This window comes from Lepisosteus platostomus, chromosome 12 (assembly GCF_059453375.1).
Source record: "Lepisosteus platostomus isolate fLepPlt1 chromosome 12, fLepPlt1.hap1, whole genome shotgun sequence".
In the NCBI taxonomy this organism is placed as follows: domain Eukaryota; kingdom Metazoa; phylum Chordata; class Actinopteri; order Semionotiformes; family Lepisosteidae; genus Lepisosteus; species Lepisosteus platostomus.
This window is the reverse complement of record NC_142622.1, coordinates 41,184,908-41,205,852: the sequence shown is the minus strand read 5'-3', so window position 1 is coordinate 41,205,852 and position 20,945 is coordinate 41,184,908. Positions and strand designations below refer to the sequence as shown.

Genomic DNA, 20,945 nt, shown 5'->3' with positions numbered 1-20,945 from the left:
GTGAAATTCAAGAACAACCTAGAGCAAGATATTGACTGCTGAGAGTCTTGCTAGGCTCTCAGTTGTTAAATTAAACCCTTTACACCAACATATAAAACAATAGATACAACTGTAAAAGATAGTTCAGTATAAATACTGTATAGCCTTTATATACTGTAGCTGAGTAGGTTCTATTGGTAAGAGATTGCATGTTTATTCAGAAGTTGTATACATTGTATACATTTTTTGTACTTTTTTGGACAACTCCTATGGCATGCACGTTGCTGAAGTTTATCGTATTGCAGGGGTTTGGGAAAGTGAAGGCACTGAATTGATTTTAACCAGCAGGCTGGATAATTTCATTTGTTTCAGCACTTTGCTTCTCCCTTAGAGCAGCTGATTTCACCTTGGATAAAACAGGCTTCCCAGCAAAACACCTTTACCTGTAGTTTTTATTTGGATACGTGGAGTCCAGATTGCAGGAGTGACTCACCCTGCTACAGACTAACTGTATTGTTTGCATGATTGACTCAAAGGCAGGAGGAAATACAGTCCCTATTTTCTGGTTTCTACCACCAACCAAACAATAAGTTTTCAACATTTATGACCTGTGGAGATTCTTCAAACTGGACTGGCAACTGTCAAGCTCCAACCAGACTTTATTCCTCTGAACTAATAACCATAATGCCTCAATTAGATCTCAATGCAACAATTCAACAGTTCATCACCGAATAAATGTTGGATTTTAAAATACAATACTTTTGAAATCTAAACGTTTCATAATTAAACAAATACAGACATCTTGATATGCAAACAAGTTGATATGCAAACGTAACGAAATAGTTAATATCTTGTATGTTATATAACGTGGTTAATGTTAGTCATATTTTTACGTCCTAGTGCCTGTCAGTCCGGAGCTATGTTAACAGCTACAGTACATGTTTATCCAATCCGATCTCGACATTTCAGCTACAGGCACATCAGAACAGAGAGCGAAAGCTCAAGAGAGCTACACTCGCTCAGAAATCCCCTGGAATGAAAACTACCCCTTCGGTATTACAAACCTTGCAAGTGTTTTAGTTTTTAGAAAAAATATAATTAAAGAGGTGATCAGAGTTGTTAAAACATCTTGAAGACGAAGGATAGCCACCTTAACCTTTGGGGACGGTGCTGGAAGAAATCTCTACACTTATCACAGAAAGGCAAGTAGGAAATTTATAGACGGTATATGAAAATTGACGATGTCTTTAGAGCATGTTCGCATATAATAATACAAACAGGTTAAATGCTTTACGTACTGTCTAGATACTGAAAAGGATAAGTAACCGAACAAATGTTTTAGAATAAGTAGAATACGCTGTGTATCGGTACCATTTTTGGTTCTACGGATTTTCCATACAAAACTGATACCTCAGAATTGTAATTAATTGTAATTAATTTGTTCCGATAATACTCAAGATTTTAGTTTCTGTCTATTGCCATCAAATTCCAACAATTTCAACAGTATAGAATAAAAACACGTTGATCTTAACATGGATGGTGAAAAGAGTTCTCGTTCAAAGCAAATGGTTGATTTTAGTCTTCCTACAGTAGATTCGCATAAAGTCGCTTAAATCCAGTCGCATCAAATAAGAGCGAAAGATTTGCAATTCTTTAGATAGCCTGCCCATCTTCCATTTTGTTTTCAGTCACGTATAATAAATTATAGATTAGCAATAAAATGTTTTTTCTTTTTGTTTAATTTTCCATTATGTTTTAATGGTAACGAATCACATTTTGAGAATTATTTGGTAGCTAATTACATTTTAAACTTACACTGGCCATAATAATTGAATTATGAAACCCTCAAGACCCACCAGTTATATATTTGTATATTAAAGAACACAGGGGTTGTAAAACTAGTGATACTGATGACTACTGGGGTCAGATTTTGCACTGGATTTGTATTAACATTTAATAAACATTTCCAAGTATACATTTATCCAATATAATTAACCTAGGTTAATGGAAGAAATATACCCAATCTAAAATTATGCACAGATCAATTCACACTTCCCCTGTATACAGTACCATTGTTATTTTCATGAAGGCTCAGTTCAGGGTTGCTAATGAGTGTAATCACGTAACTCCATTAATGTTAATATTGGGATAATGCTAATGGAACTACGGCACATCAATTGCTGAACCATTAGCAAATAAGTGTGGTGGAAGACTATCCAACTATTATATGACTATTCAAAGACCTTTTGAGTATCACCAACAGTCTTAAAGACTATCAGCCCTACACGCTTTGAACGGATGGAGCATGATGACTCTGAGATGGTAGATGTTAGACATGACTTTCTGCAGACATTTTCTTGGGTCTGACAGCCCTTCCAGCACAGTGTTACACATGCCTGTGTGAGGAAAGCATGCAGTAAATGCAGGATCCGAACCCTGAGGGACTACAGGTGGAAAACTATACCCTGATAATTCATTCTGAAATATGCTGGAAGGCTTCTGATTCGACTAGCTGGGCTTCCACAGGTCCAAATGCCATATAGGAGATTCTTAGACTCTGAGGATTTTGTTTTGGATAAGCCACCTTTGTAGGCAAGGGGTACAACAAAATACATTTAAAAGATAATTTTCTACTTCTGTGGCTCTCTCTCAAACTGCATAAAGCTCCAACATTTCTTCCAGCCTTTCCTGCCAAACAAACTAGACTTCCACACGTCTGAATTTCCACATTTGTGTACAGTATGTAACTCACTTTTCCCAAGCACACTTGTTCTTGTTTTAAAGCTAATAATTGTAGTATAAGTACTTCATAATAATTCCCATGAATTATTCATATTGAAGTGTAAAAACTCCTTAGTATTTCCATAATGCCAATACAAATTTCAGAATGTATGCCTGTGGACTTATTCCATTAGTGTTGTACATGGAGTACTTTTCTGTTGCTAAGTCTGTTGCTAGGCATGTTTTGTGGCTCTGCAGAGCCTAATCCGAGACATGTTCAAGAGCTGCTCTCCTGATGTACATGAGTCTTTTTGGACCTCATAGTTTTATCATTTCTGTGCGCAGTACTAAAAAATGTAAGTTTCCTGTAAGATTTGCTATTCACATTTTACAGTGTATTCTTTGTTATGTGTGATAAAGAACAATGAAAAAGAATAATTTTCATATGTATCACAAAGATGACATTATCAATAATGAGATATTCCAGTAATGGTTTTGGAAATGCAATGTTTTATGGTATGTCATGCATAAGAAGGTATGAAAAGGTATAATATATTCCTAATAATTTAAAGCACCTTGTCCTTGAATAAATCAGTTATCAACAGGATTAAAAGTTTTAATTTAAGCGAAAAAATATTTTACATTTTCCCAAATACTGTATTTATAGCTTTCTTTTTTTGAGGTGGCGAAGGTAAAAAACGAATTATGTCAGATTAAATCTTTTGAAGCACGTACAGTACATGGAAGAGACTTGAATCTTCAGTCAGGTAGCCCACTGGAATAGCTGAGAGCTGCTGCTTAGCACTTGGATTAGACTCCAGCTTTGGGACCCTTGTGTGTAGAGTTTGCATTGTTTTCATCATGCTCTTGTTGTTCAGATTCAAAGCACAGGCTGTCTAGGTTCATGGGTGTCTCTAACTGGCCAGCCTCGCACATGTGGGAGTGAATGTGTGTTTGTGCCCTTTGATGAACAGGTGTTCCTTCTCGGCTGTTATCTCACCTTGTGCCTTTTGCCTGCTAGTTCAGCCTCTGGCTCACACTTACCCTCTGAGGATAAACCCGTTACTGAATATGATGGATGTGATGGATGGAGGAATATTCAGTCTTGAACCATAGTTATAATGCAGGCTGCTTTCGTCTCCTAGACAATTATACACCTGTTACTTTGCATATACAAAAACAAACAGTGCAAAAGTCTGCAAAAGCCCCAAATTAACAAGATGTTTGCCCTAAATATTACTTGAATATTACTGAACATAGTTTCAATTTACATTTAGATATAAGATTTAGTCATTTTAAAGCTATAAATCCTTTCCAAGAACTGACACATACATTCAAAAAGATTTTAATGATTCCTCTAACCTCTACATTGGCCGTACTGTACTGCAGATTTCAGTAGCTCAGTAGTTTTTATTCAAGTCAGTCCAAATTTCCTATTTCCTCTTTCACCTCAGAAGAAAATGTCTTGGTAATATGAATTTGGGACACTGGGCATAAAGTACATTCATGCCAAGATCAACACTTGTTTGCGTAGAGGGCAAAATGTTTTTTTGGAATAATAAATACAGCATAGCACATAAGTCATGATCTAAGACATTGAAAGCAAGTCCACTGAAGTGAACTCCCCACGGAAGTCACTGACATCATTTTCCATCAAAGAGCAGAAATGACTGTTCTTACAGTACATAACCACACCCCTTAGAAATATGAAAAGACTTTACAGAACACACAGTACATTGAAAGATCATGACATTACAAGATGGAAAATGGAGGATGTTGATACAAAATGCATGCATACACTACTGAAAGACTCAAGATCTCAAATGAAATATTGAGAAAACACAATGGAATTTCGCTACACATTTTAACACAAAATAAAAATACATTATAAATAATGTTAACAATGTACAGTAGTTAGTGTAGTAACAATGGCTACATACAAAAAACATATTTTTAAGATGTAAGCTATAACATATCTGCTAGACAGCCTTTCACTTACTGATTTCATGTCAGGAAATACCAAGATGATAACCTTGAACTGGATGAGAAATCAATGGTTACAAAAATGTTTGCTAAACTTTTTCTTTGCAAAAAAGCTTTGTAATACAGATGTCAGCCAACTTATACATTTTAGTAATAAAGAACACAGTCCAATCTCTGGGCACAATGATTGATCTACAACATGTAATCTTGTGTTTAACCACTCAAAGTCCTCCTGCTATCCTGCTTTTTATTCCTACCAAGCTTTCCATCATATAATTAAACCAGATTAAAATTACTTTGACCTCTAACCATGGACTGAAGACATTTAAAATCCTGAAAAAATCCTTGAATGATTAGGGCACAGCAGACTGAGAAATCATTTATCCAGCTAATGACACAGTCTCTTGGGTTTAGTTTGTCCTTTTGTGTAGACACTTGTCTAATAACTACAGGCTCTGTGAAATCATGTGCAAGAGAGTGATGGACAGCAGCATGGATGAGATGCTTTTTTTCTAACAGGCTTTTCGAGATCATAAGGAGGACGTTTTTCAACGCAAACATTTAAATCCTTTTTATCTCCGTTTTTTACAATTAACATCTCCCTTTTGATTCATAGACATATTCAGTAAGTTTGGCTGGATGCAGCACTGGGCTGCATGTATATACTGTAGTCTGTAAAGCACAGTCAGAATTTGACCTCTCCAAGGCCCTGTGTAATACTAACTTCAGAGGTCTCCCCAATCATCAACTAATTTATACCTGCTAAGTCTTGTTTTTTGTATTATGTTTTTCAAAATCTCACTTTTATTTATAGACCAGCAGCATATTCAATTACATTTCATGCATAAGACACCGTTTGTTGGTATGTGTTGCAGAGTTAATAACTTACAAAAGTGTACTAAACTACAATACTTTGATTTTTCTGGAGTATTTCAGAGCAAAATCACATATATTACAATTTAGGCCAGAGATGAATTTGTTGAAAATACAGTATTCAGGAATATCGGTGAGAATCTGCATTTCGATTTCTTCACCCCCAACAACAGTTGATGCAAAACGTACTGTAGGAGGTGGAGTTGTATGCTTTAGCATCTTTGAAGTCACGGATTTATATTAATCACTCTTGCTGTCTCATGCTCAGTCAATGTCAAGATATTCCCCAAAGCACTGGGAAATCCAGTTTGCACAAGTGTGATTTTCTTGGAAAAACAAAAACCTTCTTCTAGGGGCCATACCCTGGTCCAGCCGATCCCTAAATGGTGCACAGTCAGCCAATTACACAGACCAGCCCTGGACAGGTGATGTCTAAACTATGAAGCTTGAACAGCACTTTGAACAGGCAACCTGCCCAGTACGAGCAAGCCACCAACCACCCACCTGAATTCCCCTGGGTTCCCTGGTCCTTTCATTTTCATTTAATTAATTAGCAAGGTGCAAGAACTTCAAGATGGGCTCCTACAAAGGCGGCTGTTTTTATGTCAGATGTTTGTCCAATAAAAAAAGCAATCATATTGTACAAAGCCTACAGCTCTGCCATAAAATTCCATTTTCACTGCAGTGAAGCGTTTCAATCGCAGAACGAATTTCACAGTGGAGGCATGCTTTGATCGCCACACAGAAGCCAGAATATAATGCCAGTGTTCTGTCAAGACAGTGCCAATGTGTAAAAACCAACAGCAATAGCTGCTAGGCGGCTCAGTGGGACTCATTTGCTAATGACAGGGTAGATGGTTATATCCCTTTCTGTTTCCAAGGTGATGGGTTGGATCTCTATTTCATTCTCTCACTCGGCCACAGAGACTACAGAATCGTCGGCGCTGAGCTCTGATTTGACACCTGTGGTCAGCCTCTGCAATAATTACTGATCATTAAAAACGCTGAAATGCCCGGAGATTTGGGTTCTGTAGCACAAATTGTAAGAATATGTGCTATCAAGTTATGAATGTATATTTTCAGTTATCTAAATATTTGAGGGCCTTGAACCGCGTAGATTAATTCTCAAAAGAATTCAATGGAGAGAAAAAACAGATAGTCCGGCTTTTTAGAGAAAGCATGGATGTATCAGTGGTGGAATAAACTCCAGAAGATCCCGTTCCTTTGTTCGTACTGAAGCCCATTCCTGCCATAGAAAATGGAAGGATTTATTTTTCATTTTTTTTAATATGATTCAATCTGAAAAATCAGTTGAGATATTTCATTTAAGGACTGCAGTTGATTTACCCCAAAAAACACTTTGGATTTTGTCAAGGTCAGCAGTAATTTTCCACTGCTGTTAAAGTCTTGCAAAAATAAAAGTATTTAACATTGAAACTTATAGTTAAAAATGAAATAAATACAATATTTACTACTTCACTTACATTAGCTGTTTTATTCATACATATTAGCAATTATATTTTGATATACCTGTATCTATTTTTATGGTATTTATATGTAATTTGTAATATAAGTATTTCTAGGGTCAAAAGTAAATATTGATCAAGAATTCTCTTTCTATAATGTTAGTAATCACAGGTTTTGTTAATAAGGAAATTCAAAACTGGGAATTAAAAATTACAATGACCAACACCATACATTATGACTTAAACCCCTACACCCTAGGACGGGACACTGTAAGGTAAACTATCCACAATGTTAACAAAGATGTACATTTTAATGAATAATACTGTCGCTTTGCAGCAGTTAGGTTTTTGTTTTTTAAACATGTATGTATTTCCTAACCACTTTATCCCGTTCAGTGTCTGCAGGGAGCCTGTCACAGGGAAACCAGGAGCACAAGGCAGGAGACACCCTGGACAGGACGCCAGTGTCACAGGGTACACACAGACAGACACAGACCAGGGCCAATGCTCCCAGAAGCCGATTAACCTACTAGTATGTCTTTGGACTGTGGGAGGAACCAGGAGCACCTGAACAGGGGGGAAACATACAGTACAGTACTAACCCCAGTACCCCAGGTCTGCTGTTGAACCCAAGTGCAACAATTCTAACAACCAAACTACCATGTCACCCTTTAATAAAAAGCATGACAAAATTCCAATGCAATATGTTTAAAATCTAGGCCCAATTAACGTATTTAAAAGGTCATTTCAAGGGGCGGTGGTAACAGATACATTAATTCCGCGTTTATGACAAACTATGCTCTTGTAGGCTACATGGACAGGCATGGAAAGGGCAGGAAAGATCTTGTCCACAGCTAGTACCTGAAGGATGCTGCTGGAGTCACTGACGAGGAGCTTGCAGTGAATTATCTGATCTGACAGCACTCTGGCAGATCTGACTCCCGCTCTGAAGTGTTTCGGAAGGAATGTCATTTTCCATCTGCATCTGCAATGTCGTTCTTGGGTTTACCATGCGGTAGCCGCGCGAAGACAGACAATTCCTTTCTTTTTTCGTTAGGCTGTTTGCAACGTTGCCCCAGTGCAAGGCACTCAGTACAGTGCGCTCTGAGCTTTTCCAGCTCGTATATTTCCAGTGCCACGTGTCTCCGCAGCACAGTACCGCAGTCGTATGAGCTCTCGTTTTTCTCTCATCACAGGTTGGGGAGAAGTGCTGTTTCAAGCAGAATGGGACCCTTCCAGGAATACGAGGTGCTTGTGTAGTCTTTTCATTACTTCTGGACAAGCAATGTTCTGAGCACTTAGCCCTAGGACAATGTAGGGGAATATCTCACCCGTGCAAACGGATATTTTGCACCGTCTTTCATTTCTCTGTTAAGTTTGAATGGCATTTATATTGATGGTACGTATGAGCCACTTAATTGTGTTTATTCCACAGCTGAGCTCTGTGCAGTCTTTATTTAAACGTGCATTTTAATTTAGTTCCCATTTAAACGCTGCCTGCTGTTAAACGCTTTGTACTTCGAGGTACTGTTAACTACTGTCCAGTAAGTCCCTGCGGCTGAAAGCAATACTGCAAAATTTATGTTGCTGTGATGCGCAAACTGTCGCTGCTAGTTAAGCTTGGTGCTGGGTTGCGGTGCTGAGCGGACTCTCATGCATGTTGTACGTAATGCTGTCGGAATCGCTATTTCCTGGCGAATAAGTGCTCGCTGTGTTTCGGTTTTAAGGAACCGAAGTCGCAGGGGAAAGAAAACTACCGCAGTCGGATCCCTCGTCTGGTTCTCCGCCCGTTCCGCCCCAAGCCAAAGGAATCGCCGTTGTCAGAGTCACCATTTTATGGAGAGGAGAGCAAGGACTGCGACCTCAGTCCCGACCATTCTAGAAGAACTATCAGTAGTAACAGTTTTTGCTCAGGTAAACTGTTAATAGTTCTTACATCTAACCGGCCATATGGTCAGTTGTGCATTGATCTCGGGTGCACGCAGTCGAAACATTAAATAATGTTCCGTCTAGTTCGTTGTGAACCGATTCACGGAGGAGTTATTGAGGAAGGGAGTGGAAAACTGCCAGACATGGCACATTGCATCATCCTGACTGTCCCATTCTGTACAGAAGATATGGAGCACTTTAATTCCTTCATCCTGTTTTTTTTCCCCCATGTATTTGCAGTAGTTCACTCCTCTTGGGAACTCCTCAACTCCTGGGTTTGTTTGTTTTGTTGTTTTTTTTTTACCATATCGTTTTTAAAAAAAAACACCATATGATTGTAAACTGTCCTTACCTCTCTTTTGTTTTTGGAAGTTTGTGTTTAAAACGAAATCTAAAAAAAAACCCCAAACTTTTAGGTCGTTATTGCAACCTTACGGCAAAAAAAGCTAAAGTATATCATTTAGATGTCTGAGTTTGGTTGATCTGGATAGCTAAGTAACACTTCACCTATGATGCCTTCCATAAGTACTGGGACAGAGAAGTCAAAATTGCTATTTCTGGTGTTTACTATATAGACAACATGGGAACAGGACACACCTGGATAATAAGAAACACATGGCACCCAATTGTCTCAATACTTACGATCACTTGAAATGGAGGGGATGAAATACAAAAAGTGTTATTATTCTAAAATGTCCAGAAATAAAAGGTGACATTCTGTACTTCTGCCTCATATTCATCTTTTCATCTCAAATCGGAATTGCTTGGGTTTAGAGCTAAAAATAGCAATTTTGACTTCAATGTCCCAATATGTCTGGTGGGCTCTGTAATCCACTTTTTATTTCTGCTCCGTTAGCAATGCTTGTGAGAAGAAGGAACTCCTACTTAACAAGGCTGGAATGGCAGCTCACATTATGTGAGCTGTTAAGAACATGCAGAGGTTAATCCCATCTACGCCAAAAGATCGAAAGAGTAGAATACACTTGACAAAGACTCCACGGGTAAAATGTAACGTGTTTTAATCTTTCGTTCTACTTTTCAGCGTAGATGGAATTAACACTGCTTGTTCCTTTGCAGTCCTTGTCTAAATTTGCTCTTTTAACCCCTCTGTGATCTGATGACACCCGGCTCCAAAACGAGACGCTTTGTGGTGAAGGAAAAGGATGATTTCTGAAGTACTAAGAGAAGGTGCCTGAATGTTTAGACAAATTGACATACTCCACCATAGACATACTGTAAATGAGATATTATAGCAAAAGTTTTCCTTCCTATGTTACGGACATAAAAAGTAATACTAGATGTTAAAGACTGGGAGATAAAACAACCCATGCGTCACACCAGCAATCTGGCTTTCTTGTCAAGATTTTTGTAATTAGACCATTTGTCCTATTTTTTGTTTAACATTCACCTACCTTTCTCATCACCTCTGGCTACCTTGTCCTTCAGGCCAAGCTGTCAGCCTGGAGTCAAGGCAGTCTGAGAAAGTCATTAATTACGTTCATGCACCTAATAATAAGTTACTGTGTTGTGGAAGTGTTGTCTGTCTGCTGATGAAATACTGTTTTTGGTTAAGAAACGTAGCCTTGTAATCATCCTCGAAGTGTAGATCTGTGGTGAAGCAAGTGGTAGACTAAACCCTTCATTATCCTGCTGCACAGTTAAACATGTTTTTGTTCTCCTGTTCCCATCTCAGTTTGAGAGGGAGATTTTGGAAATGGGGGCCGTGCACTTGCTTGGGAAATTTGTAGTTGCATCCTTATAAAGTGACGGATCCCGTGATCGTTTGTCGACAACATGAACAGAGAAAGAAACAACCATTCGCTTACAGATGTGTTCCTTCATTCTTTTCCGAATCACCGTCGATCGTTCCTGCCCTAGATGACACCGGTTGCCCAAGCAGTCAGTCAGCATCCCCTTCGAAAAGTCCTTCAGGCTCAGAAAGCAGCCCGATAGGGCTACCTTCCCCACTCGAAGACAAAGAAGATGTGAAAAGGACCAAAACGAACGTCATGGCGGAGTGGAATGTACCCCCAGTTCGGCACAAGAGGGAGCCTAGGTCATGCCCTTTGCAGAGAGGTGAGTCGTACCTGTTTTCATTGATATCGCACAGTTGAGTACAGAACGTTCTGACTACATGGATAGTGCGTTTAGTCGGCAGCGTGTTTCTGGATCGCTGCGACACTGAGAGCACGATTGGTCTGTATATAAAAAGGCTTTTCAATCTTGTGTTACACATGTGAACTGGTGATTTATATTACCCTCCGAAAGTGCACACGTAAAAACGATACAGGGAATAGCTCTGGCAATTAACTTGTAGAGTAACTTTCTCCAGTTTGTTCCAATTAGAACAAAACGATGCAGACTGAACCCTGTACACACAATGCGAGCCATAATCATAACCTGTGGCTGAAAGTGTTGTCTGAAGGTTTTAATAATTCTGGATTATGCACATTCAGTGCATGCATGACAGTTGGTTTCCTGTCAGTTGTTTCTTGAGTGTGGTTATGAAAACTCTCTGCCTCCAGGAGTTAATTCAATGGGTGCAGAGTTTCTATTGAGTGCGGTGAGACTGAAGCTCCCAAGGACAGGGCATAAATACTGGACACAGTATTCTGGCTGAATGAGGGAGTTTAAGGACATTGAACATAAATCCCAAGATATGTCTTCAGCGAAAACTGGGGGGAACAGCAGACATTTCTTCTCTCACAAATTCCATTCACGAGAAAGGTACATATCCTCTAGATCGTCTTTAGATCTAGAAATTCTCTAGATCTTTTTTGCACTGATCTTAGAGGATTGGCTGTGTGCCCCACAAACAGTTCACATTTTTTTTTAAATGTTTTTTTCCTGAACAAAATATACGGTAAACCCTAAATGGTTGTCTTGTGTCACATATCCAGTGTATAAAATGGCTGTGTACAGTATGTGCTTCTGTGAGTAAAAGAATACCGGTAAGTAATGAAAAATAAAGCCCCCCTCAAATTTTTATTTCCTTTTTTTTCCCTGTGTGTCCTACCATAGTCCAATAAAGTCTTTTAAAATTGTTGGCTTTGTGAGGGAGAGCACTCTGTGACAAACTGGTGTGTTTTCATTTGCTAACTGCATACATTTTTAATGCTGTGTATCAGCTAATATTATTAGATGCATGATGAATCTGTGTTTTATTTTTTATTTCTTGTTTTCTGCATTGTAGGGTACTTATATGCTTATTCAACACTGCAGTGTAGATTTGTTTTACACAAATACTTGTGAATCCTGAAGAAGCTACTGTATATATGTGCATTTCTGTTTTTTCACAGTTTTATGAAAATAGATGTAAATTATAATTGTGAGCAGCTGACAACATGTTTCTCTTCAAATACAAATGTGTTGTTCAAGCAGCTGGGTATTAATGGTTGATAGAAGGTGTAGCAGCTGTGGATTGCTAGTACACAGGTTCACATTGTAACAGATGGATCAGGCGCTATTTGTTTTAATTGATATTAAAGTGGTGGAACTTGATTATACAGCAAATTCAAACAAAAAACACCATAACCTAAAGAGGTTGATATTCTGTAATCCGTCATAACTTAAAAATACAAGAGTTTTTCTTCCTTTTTAGAATATTAGTTGATTTTAAGTTTAATTGAAGGCTTAATTAAACAAAGAGTAATTATAGATGTAAATCTCCATTTGATAGAGCCCTGATTTACCATAGCTGGGTAGCAGTTCTTTTCAGTTGTGATCTGACTTACCTGTGCAGAGCTTTGTGCTTTTTACACTGTTTGGCTGTTAATAACCTGTGATTTTGCTAACCATTATGGTATTGGCAAAGGCAAATGATCGTCCTTTTGGTAAGTTCTAAAGGCTTACATGTTTTTTTCTTTCTAGAGACAAACTTCTTGCCATCATAGTGGTATTGGTAGAATGTGCATGTTTTGTTGTTTAAAATTGAGCAAATGTTTTGTTGTGATACTTAATAGCTCTTGACATGTTTTTGAATCTGGTCTCTGTGTTTTCTAGGGATATTTTCCAGGTAGTCCTGTTTTCTTTAACTTTCCAAAAACATGCTAGCTAGGTTAACTTGTCTAAAGTGTGTGTGTTTGTGTGCCCTACAATAGATAGGTATCCACTATTTGGTTAGTCTATCCAAGCACTACCAGAGTAGACTGCCTTGTTGTGTTCCTTACCAAGAATATTTCGCTTTCTGATAAAAGATGGATGGCCTAGTTTGGTGAACTTAATACACAAGAAAGGGAGCCAAAGGATAAGAATTATTATAATAATACATGTGGTTGATAGCCTTTAAGTTATCAGTCAGTGCAGGGAATCATTTTTGCATTGTGAAGGACTGTTTTAGAGTGTCTGTTAATTCTATGATAGGGCATCTGGCTTTTAGATGGAAATAGTTATGCTGTGTTTAGTATCTTCCATGTCACTGGGGAAACTGGGCTGGGACTGAGAGATGCAACTGGGACAAATGTTGCTTTGGGAGAGAACTTTACTTATTCAGCTTCTCTTGATCCTTGTTGATTCTGTTTCTCAAAATAGCCTCTGCATCTGCATCTTCCTATCCTACCCATAAATAACTCTGTGGATACACCATAAACGCCTGCAGATTATTTTTTTCAGGCTTTCAGTTTGCCCCGTTTATGTCATTAACACATTTAAGATTCCTGGACTTTGGCTCCAATCATGCTGCATTGTCAAGAGGTTTGAAACTGGCTTTAAATCAATTTTTTCTCCGTAAGAAACTGGAGAGCAGCAGTTAGCATAGGTAGAACATCGTGCTAAGTCGGAGGTATCGTAGTTTAGAAAATAAAAATGATCAAAGCCTTGGGACATTTACATGACTTTTATAATTGTGACAGGCTTGACATTGCAATTTTGTTTTTATTTAATTATGGCATTTTAATGCATATGCCGTGCTCTTGCTTTATAACTTAATTTTTGCTTTCAAATACTAGAGGGAAAGCATTAGTTGTTAACTGAGCTGTAATTTCACTCTGGAAATGTTTAAAATGAGCGGGTATACACTCAAGACTTCTTTTTTCAATTGGAAATCCAAAATCGTTTCAAAATGCATTTGTTCCTTCTGTGATACACTTCATTGCATGTGATTTTTTTTTATATTCATCCTTTATACTAAAATGGAATCTGTGCTAGATGTTTTCCTTTTACTGTTCCAAAACAGTTTTCTGTAAAACATAAAAAGAAAAAGTTGTTTCAATGTATTTTCCTCTTTTAGTTGCTCACTATTACTTTGCATTACTTTTTAATTTTTCATACAATATTTTTGTTCTAGAAAGCTTTTACAAATTCCATGTTTCAAATCTGGGGCGTCATAATTTAATGAGAGATCACAGGTTAATTGGCTGGTACTTTAAATAAGGCTCTGATATAACACCATAGCTGTCAGAGGAACTGTAAAGGGATATTATACTGTAGTAAAAAGATGTTAATGCACTCTGGAATTCATTATTTTACTATTTGTTATGAACAGCGAAGGTTGTGGCTAACTATCAGCCAATATAATAACAAAAAAATAGCACTTGTGCCTTTTAAAAAAATGATTTAATGTGATGAACGTCTTTCCATTGAATTAAGGGTATATTTTTCTTTATTGGGACATTCAGAGAAGATTATTGATTGGTATATGTTTTACCATGAGATGTACAGTAAAAGTGGCTCTGTGTATGGACATCTGTAAGGCTGTATCAAAAAGAATACTGATATCAGATAGCGTGCCTTTTTAAAAACATCTGTTAAGATTTAAGTGAACACTGCTATGGGTATTTATTTAAAGTACAGAAATATGCGATGGATTACTTAAATATCTTTATTAGTTAGTACTTTTGACTGCTTCACAGGCAGTGAAGCGGACTTCAGTTCATCGAGCAGTGCGGGGAGTATTACCACACGAGAGACCCCGACTACAGGACTCAAAAAAACAGCTTTCACACGCAGGTAGGTTACTGGGTCTGAGGACCGATTCCCTATCCCGAATACGAGAGATGCAATTCAGGATTGCTGTAAATTGATGCTGAAAAACAACTAAAATATTTAGCGTTCTGTTCAATTTCAGTATTGAATATGTAGACATGCAGAACAGAAACAATTAACGGAATACGCTTAATATATTTAGATGCGTAGTAAATCAATTCTGAATAGTATCAAGTCAGAATTCTTGGTGGATTTTAACTGAATTATTCACATTATAGTATCGAGCAAAAGATACAAACAGTTCATGTGGAGGTATTAGTTTCCACAGCAAGCTTCTGTTCCATAAGGACTGCAAAGTCAGCTCGATGGCTTTGCAAGAGCCTTTTGTGCATTTCTTGGCAAACCTAAGTTGCTGACTATAGTATTTTTGTATGCAACATGGTCAGTTTGTACTTGAGATCACCCAGGGTTATTGCCTGAGCAGCAAGGGGGCAGATAAGATGTTGTATTGATGGAGCAGTCTTGACACATGATGATGTTCCTGTATTTTCACAGTCTTTAGAATGTGTGATATTGTTGTTGTTTTTTTTGTATAACAAAGTGATAAATCTTCATTACTGCAGAAATGTTCGTCGGCTTAATATTTTATTTTGTCTCTTGCGACAGCCGTGGGCCTCACATGAGGAGCAGTGTGACATCGCAGAAATCCGCCATTAGCCCAGCCTCCTCCGCCCGAGACAAAGACCCCTTCGCCAGCCTCTGCAGGGGGCCGCTTCTTGGCACGTCCTCCAACAGCAGCAGCAGCAACAACTCCGGCTCTTACAAAAGCAGTGACACCAGTCCTACCATCAGGTACGCTGTTCAAGTCCATCGCCTCGGAGTTCAACTTCCAGGGTTCCATGCTTGGCGCAGAATAGGACCAAATCAGAATAAGGGTCAGAGTTATACAGGTGCAACGGTGACTCGAGAGAACAGGGGTTTAGCTTTTGGGCGAATACTTTAGGAGAAACATGGGTGACGTTACTTTGTTTCTGAACTGTAACATACCATGAAATACTCGGCTGTTTCTGAAGTGGATGAACAGAATTAAACCAGGAAATGGTGTAATAAAGGCACACCCAAAGAAATAGTTAGCATGTGGAATACAGCTGGTTTCAGCAATAAATGGGGTTTTAATTTTATTAAAATACCCCTGCCTCTGATGCAGTTAATTACAAACCAGTAAATTCGCTGCTTTATTGCTTTTTATGAGACCATGTTTATATGCATCGGTAAAATAAGGTGATCTGGCTTTTTTTTGTCTTTCATAATGTCACACTGCTGTTTACCTCTCAATTTTTAAATATTTCAAACTGTACGACGGCATGGCGGGGAAAATGCGATTCTCTCATTGAAACATGAAACCTGTAGTTGTCACCCTCGACACAGCAGTCCTCTCGTCTTCAGTTCTGCTCGACTGGGCTTAAGTGATGTTCTCATTTTGAATCGAAAGCGTACCTTCTGCTGGGGCTGTGTTCTATTTCTGGCCAAGATGCAGTGCTGACATCAAAGCGTAGTCGCAGGTTGCTAGGATATTGTGTGAGCAGTGCTGCTGGTGAAGAGCCGCTTTGCATAGAGGCAGTCTTGTCTCTCTTCTTGGTGTGTTTATAACCTCTTCGCCTGCTACAGCTTAATAAACTTAAGGCATTAGCCAGAGACTTCTACAGAAAATCGAGCACTCTTCATATCATTTTGTTTCCCATGCTTTCCTTTATTGTTATGACTCAAAGGGGCCTTCAGATGTCATTAACTGTTGCTCCCTGAATTTGTTCTCTCGCACTGCAGTTACTTCCATTTGACCATCTGTCTTCTTGTTCAGTGCCCAGAGAGCAGTTTCTGGCTCGGAACTGAGGTTACATTTCTTTCTAAACAGCTGAAGGAGGACTTTGCTTCGGGACATATCGAACAAATGTTTGTTTTTTAACTCGACTTGAATGTCTCCCCTTAATCTGATCCACGTCGATGCACAATACACTGAGTTTGGCTGCAGTTCACTGCAACTCTGTGATGATAAAAGTGGGAACATGGGTAGATAATTAAGATTTGAGTGCACTTCAAAAATTTAGAAAGTGGGGAAAAAATGAAAGTATTGTTACACAGGCTCCACGGCCGAAACGTTGTGTTCTCTTTCTTCTTCTTTTCAGCATGGAATAAACCTGTTACTTGTTCCATTGTTACTATAATGTACAAACGTCTAATTTTGTAGATGGATATGGTTTTAGATCAGTGGCACTACTTGTAGATAAAACTCTGATATATATTTTTAATACTGAGATGGCCATGGTGCTTCAGATTAACCTGCCACTAAACTCAGTTTCTTTGTTGCTTGCAGTGAAGAGCTCGAATGCACGGTCATTTTGTTTGAGAGCATTTCTTTTTCCTATGTATATCTTTGTTGAATTAGAAGTGAACAGAAGAAGACTTCAGTGTAGCTCGGGGATGTCTCCTGGGGCATTCTACATTTTAGCTGCCCAAACTCCATCCATGCACTTTTTTTAACTGCTTTATCCGATACAAGATTGTGAGGGAGGTGGAGCCTATCCCGGCAGGTGATGGGTGCAAGGCAAGATACACCCTGAGTCTCCCACCAGGGTCAGTTTTCCCAGAAGCCAGTTATAACCTACTGTACCAGTATGGCTTTTGGGCTGTGGGAGGAAACCGGAGCACCTGGAGAAAACCCACGTGAATATGGGGAAATGAACGCACAGAGCACCCCAGGAATTAAACCAGGTCGCCAGCACTGTTCGACCGCACTGTCACTCTGCCCAAACGCATTCTTATTGATCTGTTCTGATCATGCAAACTGGGAAAAATCCAACACACCTGTTCGCAGCTGTGAGTCACGTGTATAAACCTCCTCACACAAACGTGTCTGTGTTTTTAATGCCTCTAAAAGGCTTTTGGAAATATTTGATCGATTCTTTATTTATTTTTTTCAGTCAGCAATTATTAGCCCATTAAGATCTTAAGCTGGAACAGAAAACCCAGGGACTCTCCAGGAACCATGTGATCACCCGCTCTGGGCTAGCTGATGAGGGATGGTCGCGTAGCTGTAGCCTTGGCAAGTTTTGAAATTGTGCGTGCCTCCTCTTAAGAGCTCCAGCAGTGCACTTTAATCAAAACAAGCCATAAGGAAGACCTCCACCCTGCTGAAAGCAAATGTGCTGAGTGTGCCAAGAAATCATGCGAGTGTCTTGGCCACCTCTCCGTCTTTTAGTAACATCGACCTCTGCTCTCTCCCCTTTTGGATACAGACACTGGCACTTCATTGTAGGCAGTGCAAACATTTTCATGAAATAAACTCCGATAGATTTTGATTCTGCAATTATTTCCACATGGACAACTTCTAGATCTTAAATGTAGGATAAGTTTGGAATTCCTATTAAATTCCAGGGTGGTGAAGTGGTATCTTTTGTTTTTTAATTTGAAGTTACAGAAGATCCAGCGGCGTTCGATACACGTCTTGTGGGGACAACCATGGCGTTAAGCCGCCAAACCCTGAGCAATACCTCACCCCGCTTCAGCAGAAAGAGGTCACCATTCGACACCTTAAAACCAAGCTGAAGGATTCGGAAACTAAGCTTCGCGAAAGGTATATTTCTCTTTAACGTGTGGGGCTCCATGGCATTTGTACATGGCCCCATCCATACAAGTGCAAAACTCATTGTGGTACAAGACTATTTAAGACTAGCGTCATTCTCTTTTATGCTACTTGTACTTGTTCTAATTTGAGTATCCCATTCGTCTGCTGAAATTAATTATTTAATATTGATTAAATATAAAATCAATCTCCATTATAATGCTGGGAAAAGAACAGATCAAGGATAATTTGTGCCATATCTTAATCATTATAAAAATACAGGAAAGCGTGCACGTATTTTGTATTGTTAAGGATATTCTATGTTTTTAAGTGTTAAAATCTATTTCTTGTTGGACATGTCCAATAACTGTTACAAAAGTCGGTCGGATGTGGGGATCCGACCGCAGGCTGTACTTGCCAGTGACGAGCTGTGACTTGTTCACAGGGAGGTGGAATCTGCAGAGCTGAAGGCCCAGCTGGGTCGCATGCGGGAGGACTGGATTGAGGAGGAGTGCCACCGGGTGGAAGCCCAGCTGGCCCTGAAGGAAGCCAGGAAGGAAATCAAGCAGCTGAGGCAGGTGGTGGAAACCATGAAGAACAGTCTGGTGGAGAAGGACAAGGGGATCCAGAAGTACTTCATCGACATCAACATCCAGAACAAGAAGCTGGAAGCTCTGCTGCACAGCATGGAGCTGGCGCAAAACGGGTCCCGGAGAGACGAGCCGGCGTTGGACTACCTCTGCGGCTCCCCGGGCAAGTCCTTGCGCAAGCCTTACGCCAAGATGGAGGAGGGCATGGCTCTGGAGGACCAGGCGGCCGAGGAGATGGCCGACAGCGGCCTGCTGGTCAACGACGAGATGGCCAACCAGACGGACATCTTCGAGCACATGCTGATGTCCACGGCAGGTGAACCCGGCGAGGACTCCAGGCTGCAGATGGGTTTGGACCAGTCCAAGCTGCTTCAGAGTACATTCAAGATGCCTGACCTGTGCGCCAACGCGTCTGTGATGACCGCAAGATTGCCGCTGAACGAGAAGGCTGTCCAGACCGACATAATTTTCTGTACTCCTGACATACAGGCTCTTCTTCTTCATCTCCTGAAGCCGCAGGATGACGGTGCCTACTCCTCCCTTGCTGGTTTTCCCGAATTTGGGAGCTCGGAGGGCGAAGCCGTACTGGATTTGACCCCCAGCGACCCCAATTCCATGATCCTGGTTTCTCCCGAAAAGTCCGACGATTCGGGTCTCGGCTCGGAACCGATCGCCGATCGCCGCTTCATGAAAGAACTGGATTTCGATACGTCGCCGGAGGACCGGGACGAGAGCGAGCCCCGGCGCACGGCCGTTGTGGGGCAACGCTACTGGAGCAGCAGCTTCATTGTGGATCTCCTGGCGGTGGCCGCGCCTGTCCTGCCCACCGTGGCCTGGCTGTACGCGACTCACCGGGGAAGCTCAGCTCCAGTGTACAACATCGGGGCCCTGATCCGTGGTTGTTGTGTCATGGGCTTATACTCTCTCCGCCACATGCCCCACCCACCCGGTGTTTAATGCTTTTGTCTGCATGCGAAGACTTAAAATTGAGAGCACTTCGGAGATTGGAGAGATTTTATATAATGTAGAATAAATCTATATTTTCTTTGCCACCCTCTTAAGTTTTTTATTTGCACTATTTACGGTTGCTCTTGATGGAGGCAACACGAGGACAAAAGGGGGATCTGCAGCATTAGCCGCGGTTGTAAGAAGGTGGATCGAAATGTATCAACTGTGCGGGCAGGCGGATTGACAATAAATTTTGTGAGGTTGTGCGTTTTTCTTTTTCCTGCTCCAATCTTTTCCCCCCCGTTTTTTAATAAAATATTTATTTTCGTGGAGAAAAGGGGTTCCAAAGGGGAGCGATGAGGAATTGAATGCGTTTTATTTTATTTTGCAAGTTTACGAAACTAGGTTGGGCTCATAGTTTGAAACTAGAGCTGTGCTGTCCACGTTAAAAAAATAAAAATAAAAAAAAAAGTCCAAAACTTGTAGCCAAAGCTTAAAAGTCCTTTGCTATTTGCGTTTAGTGAGACGTTTGGGTTTCTTTGGTGATTTTCTTTCCTGTGCTGTATTGTTTATTATGTAAATGTTGCTGCTTAATTTCAGCTGACATGTTATGTGCCTGAACCATGTGCAATACTGTTTTACTGTTTACACTGATGTCCTAAAGTATTTATTATTAAAGCATGATAACTCTATCTCTTTTTGTAGTCATTTTTTCTCTAAGAAGATTTCATATTGCATGTACTTTTTCTACACCATGTGCTTCATATTCATATGCCTATTCTTGCAGCTGAACAGATGGCAAAACCATCTGTAAGATTCACTTTACAGGAACGACACTGGCAAAAGTATTTAACATGCTTTGTCATCTGTGGTAGTCCGATTTTAGATCAAGCTCTTTGAACAAACAAATCATAA

General features: G+C 39.7%; 1 protein-coding gene across 3 annotated transcripts; it reads left to right on the top strand.

Annotated features, from left to right (window-relative positions):
- Positions 1-896: 896 nt before the first annotated feature.
- Positions 897-20,722, top strand: sybu (syntabulin (syntaxin-interacting)). 3 transcript variants are annotated; one of them, XM_088601925.1, is made up of 8 exons: positions 897-1,181; positions 8,219-8,270; positions 8,750-8,936; positions 10,830-11,027; positions 14,801-14,897; positions 15,540-15,725; positions 18,343-18,504; positions 18,938-20,722. In XM_088601925.1, the coding sequence occupies exons 2-8, from the start codon at positions 8,247-8,249 to the stop codon at positions 20,037-20,039; spliced, it is 1,956 nt and encodes a 651-aa protein (XP_088458051.1). In that variant the 5' UTR covers positions 897-1,181; positions 8,219-8,246; the 3' UTR covers positions 20,040-20,722. The 3 variants fall into 3 exon arrangements, with proteins under 3 accessions (XP_088458051.1, XP_088458052.1, XP_088458053.1); XM_088601926.1 differs by having other exon boundaries at positions 8,219-8,421; XM_088601927.1 differs by lacking the exons at positions 897-1,181; positions 8,219-8,270; positions 8,750-8,936; positions 10,830-11,027 and adding an exon at positions 12,595-12,784.
- The last annotated feature ends 223 nt before the right edge of the window (positions 20,723-20,945 follow it).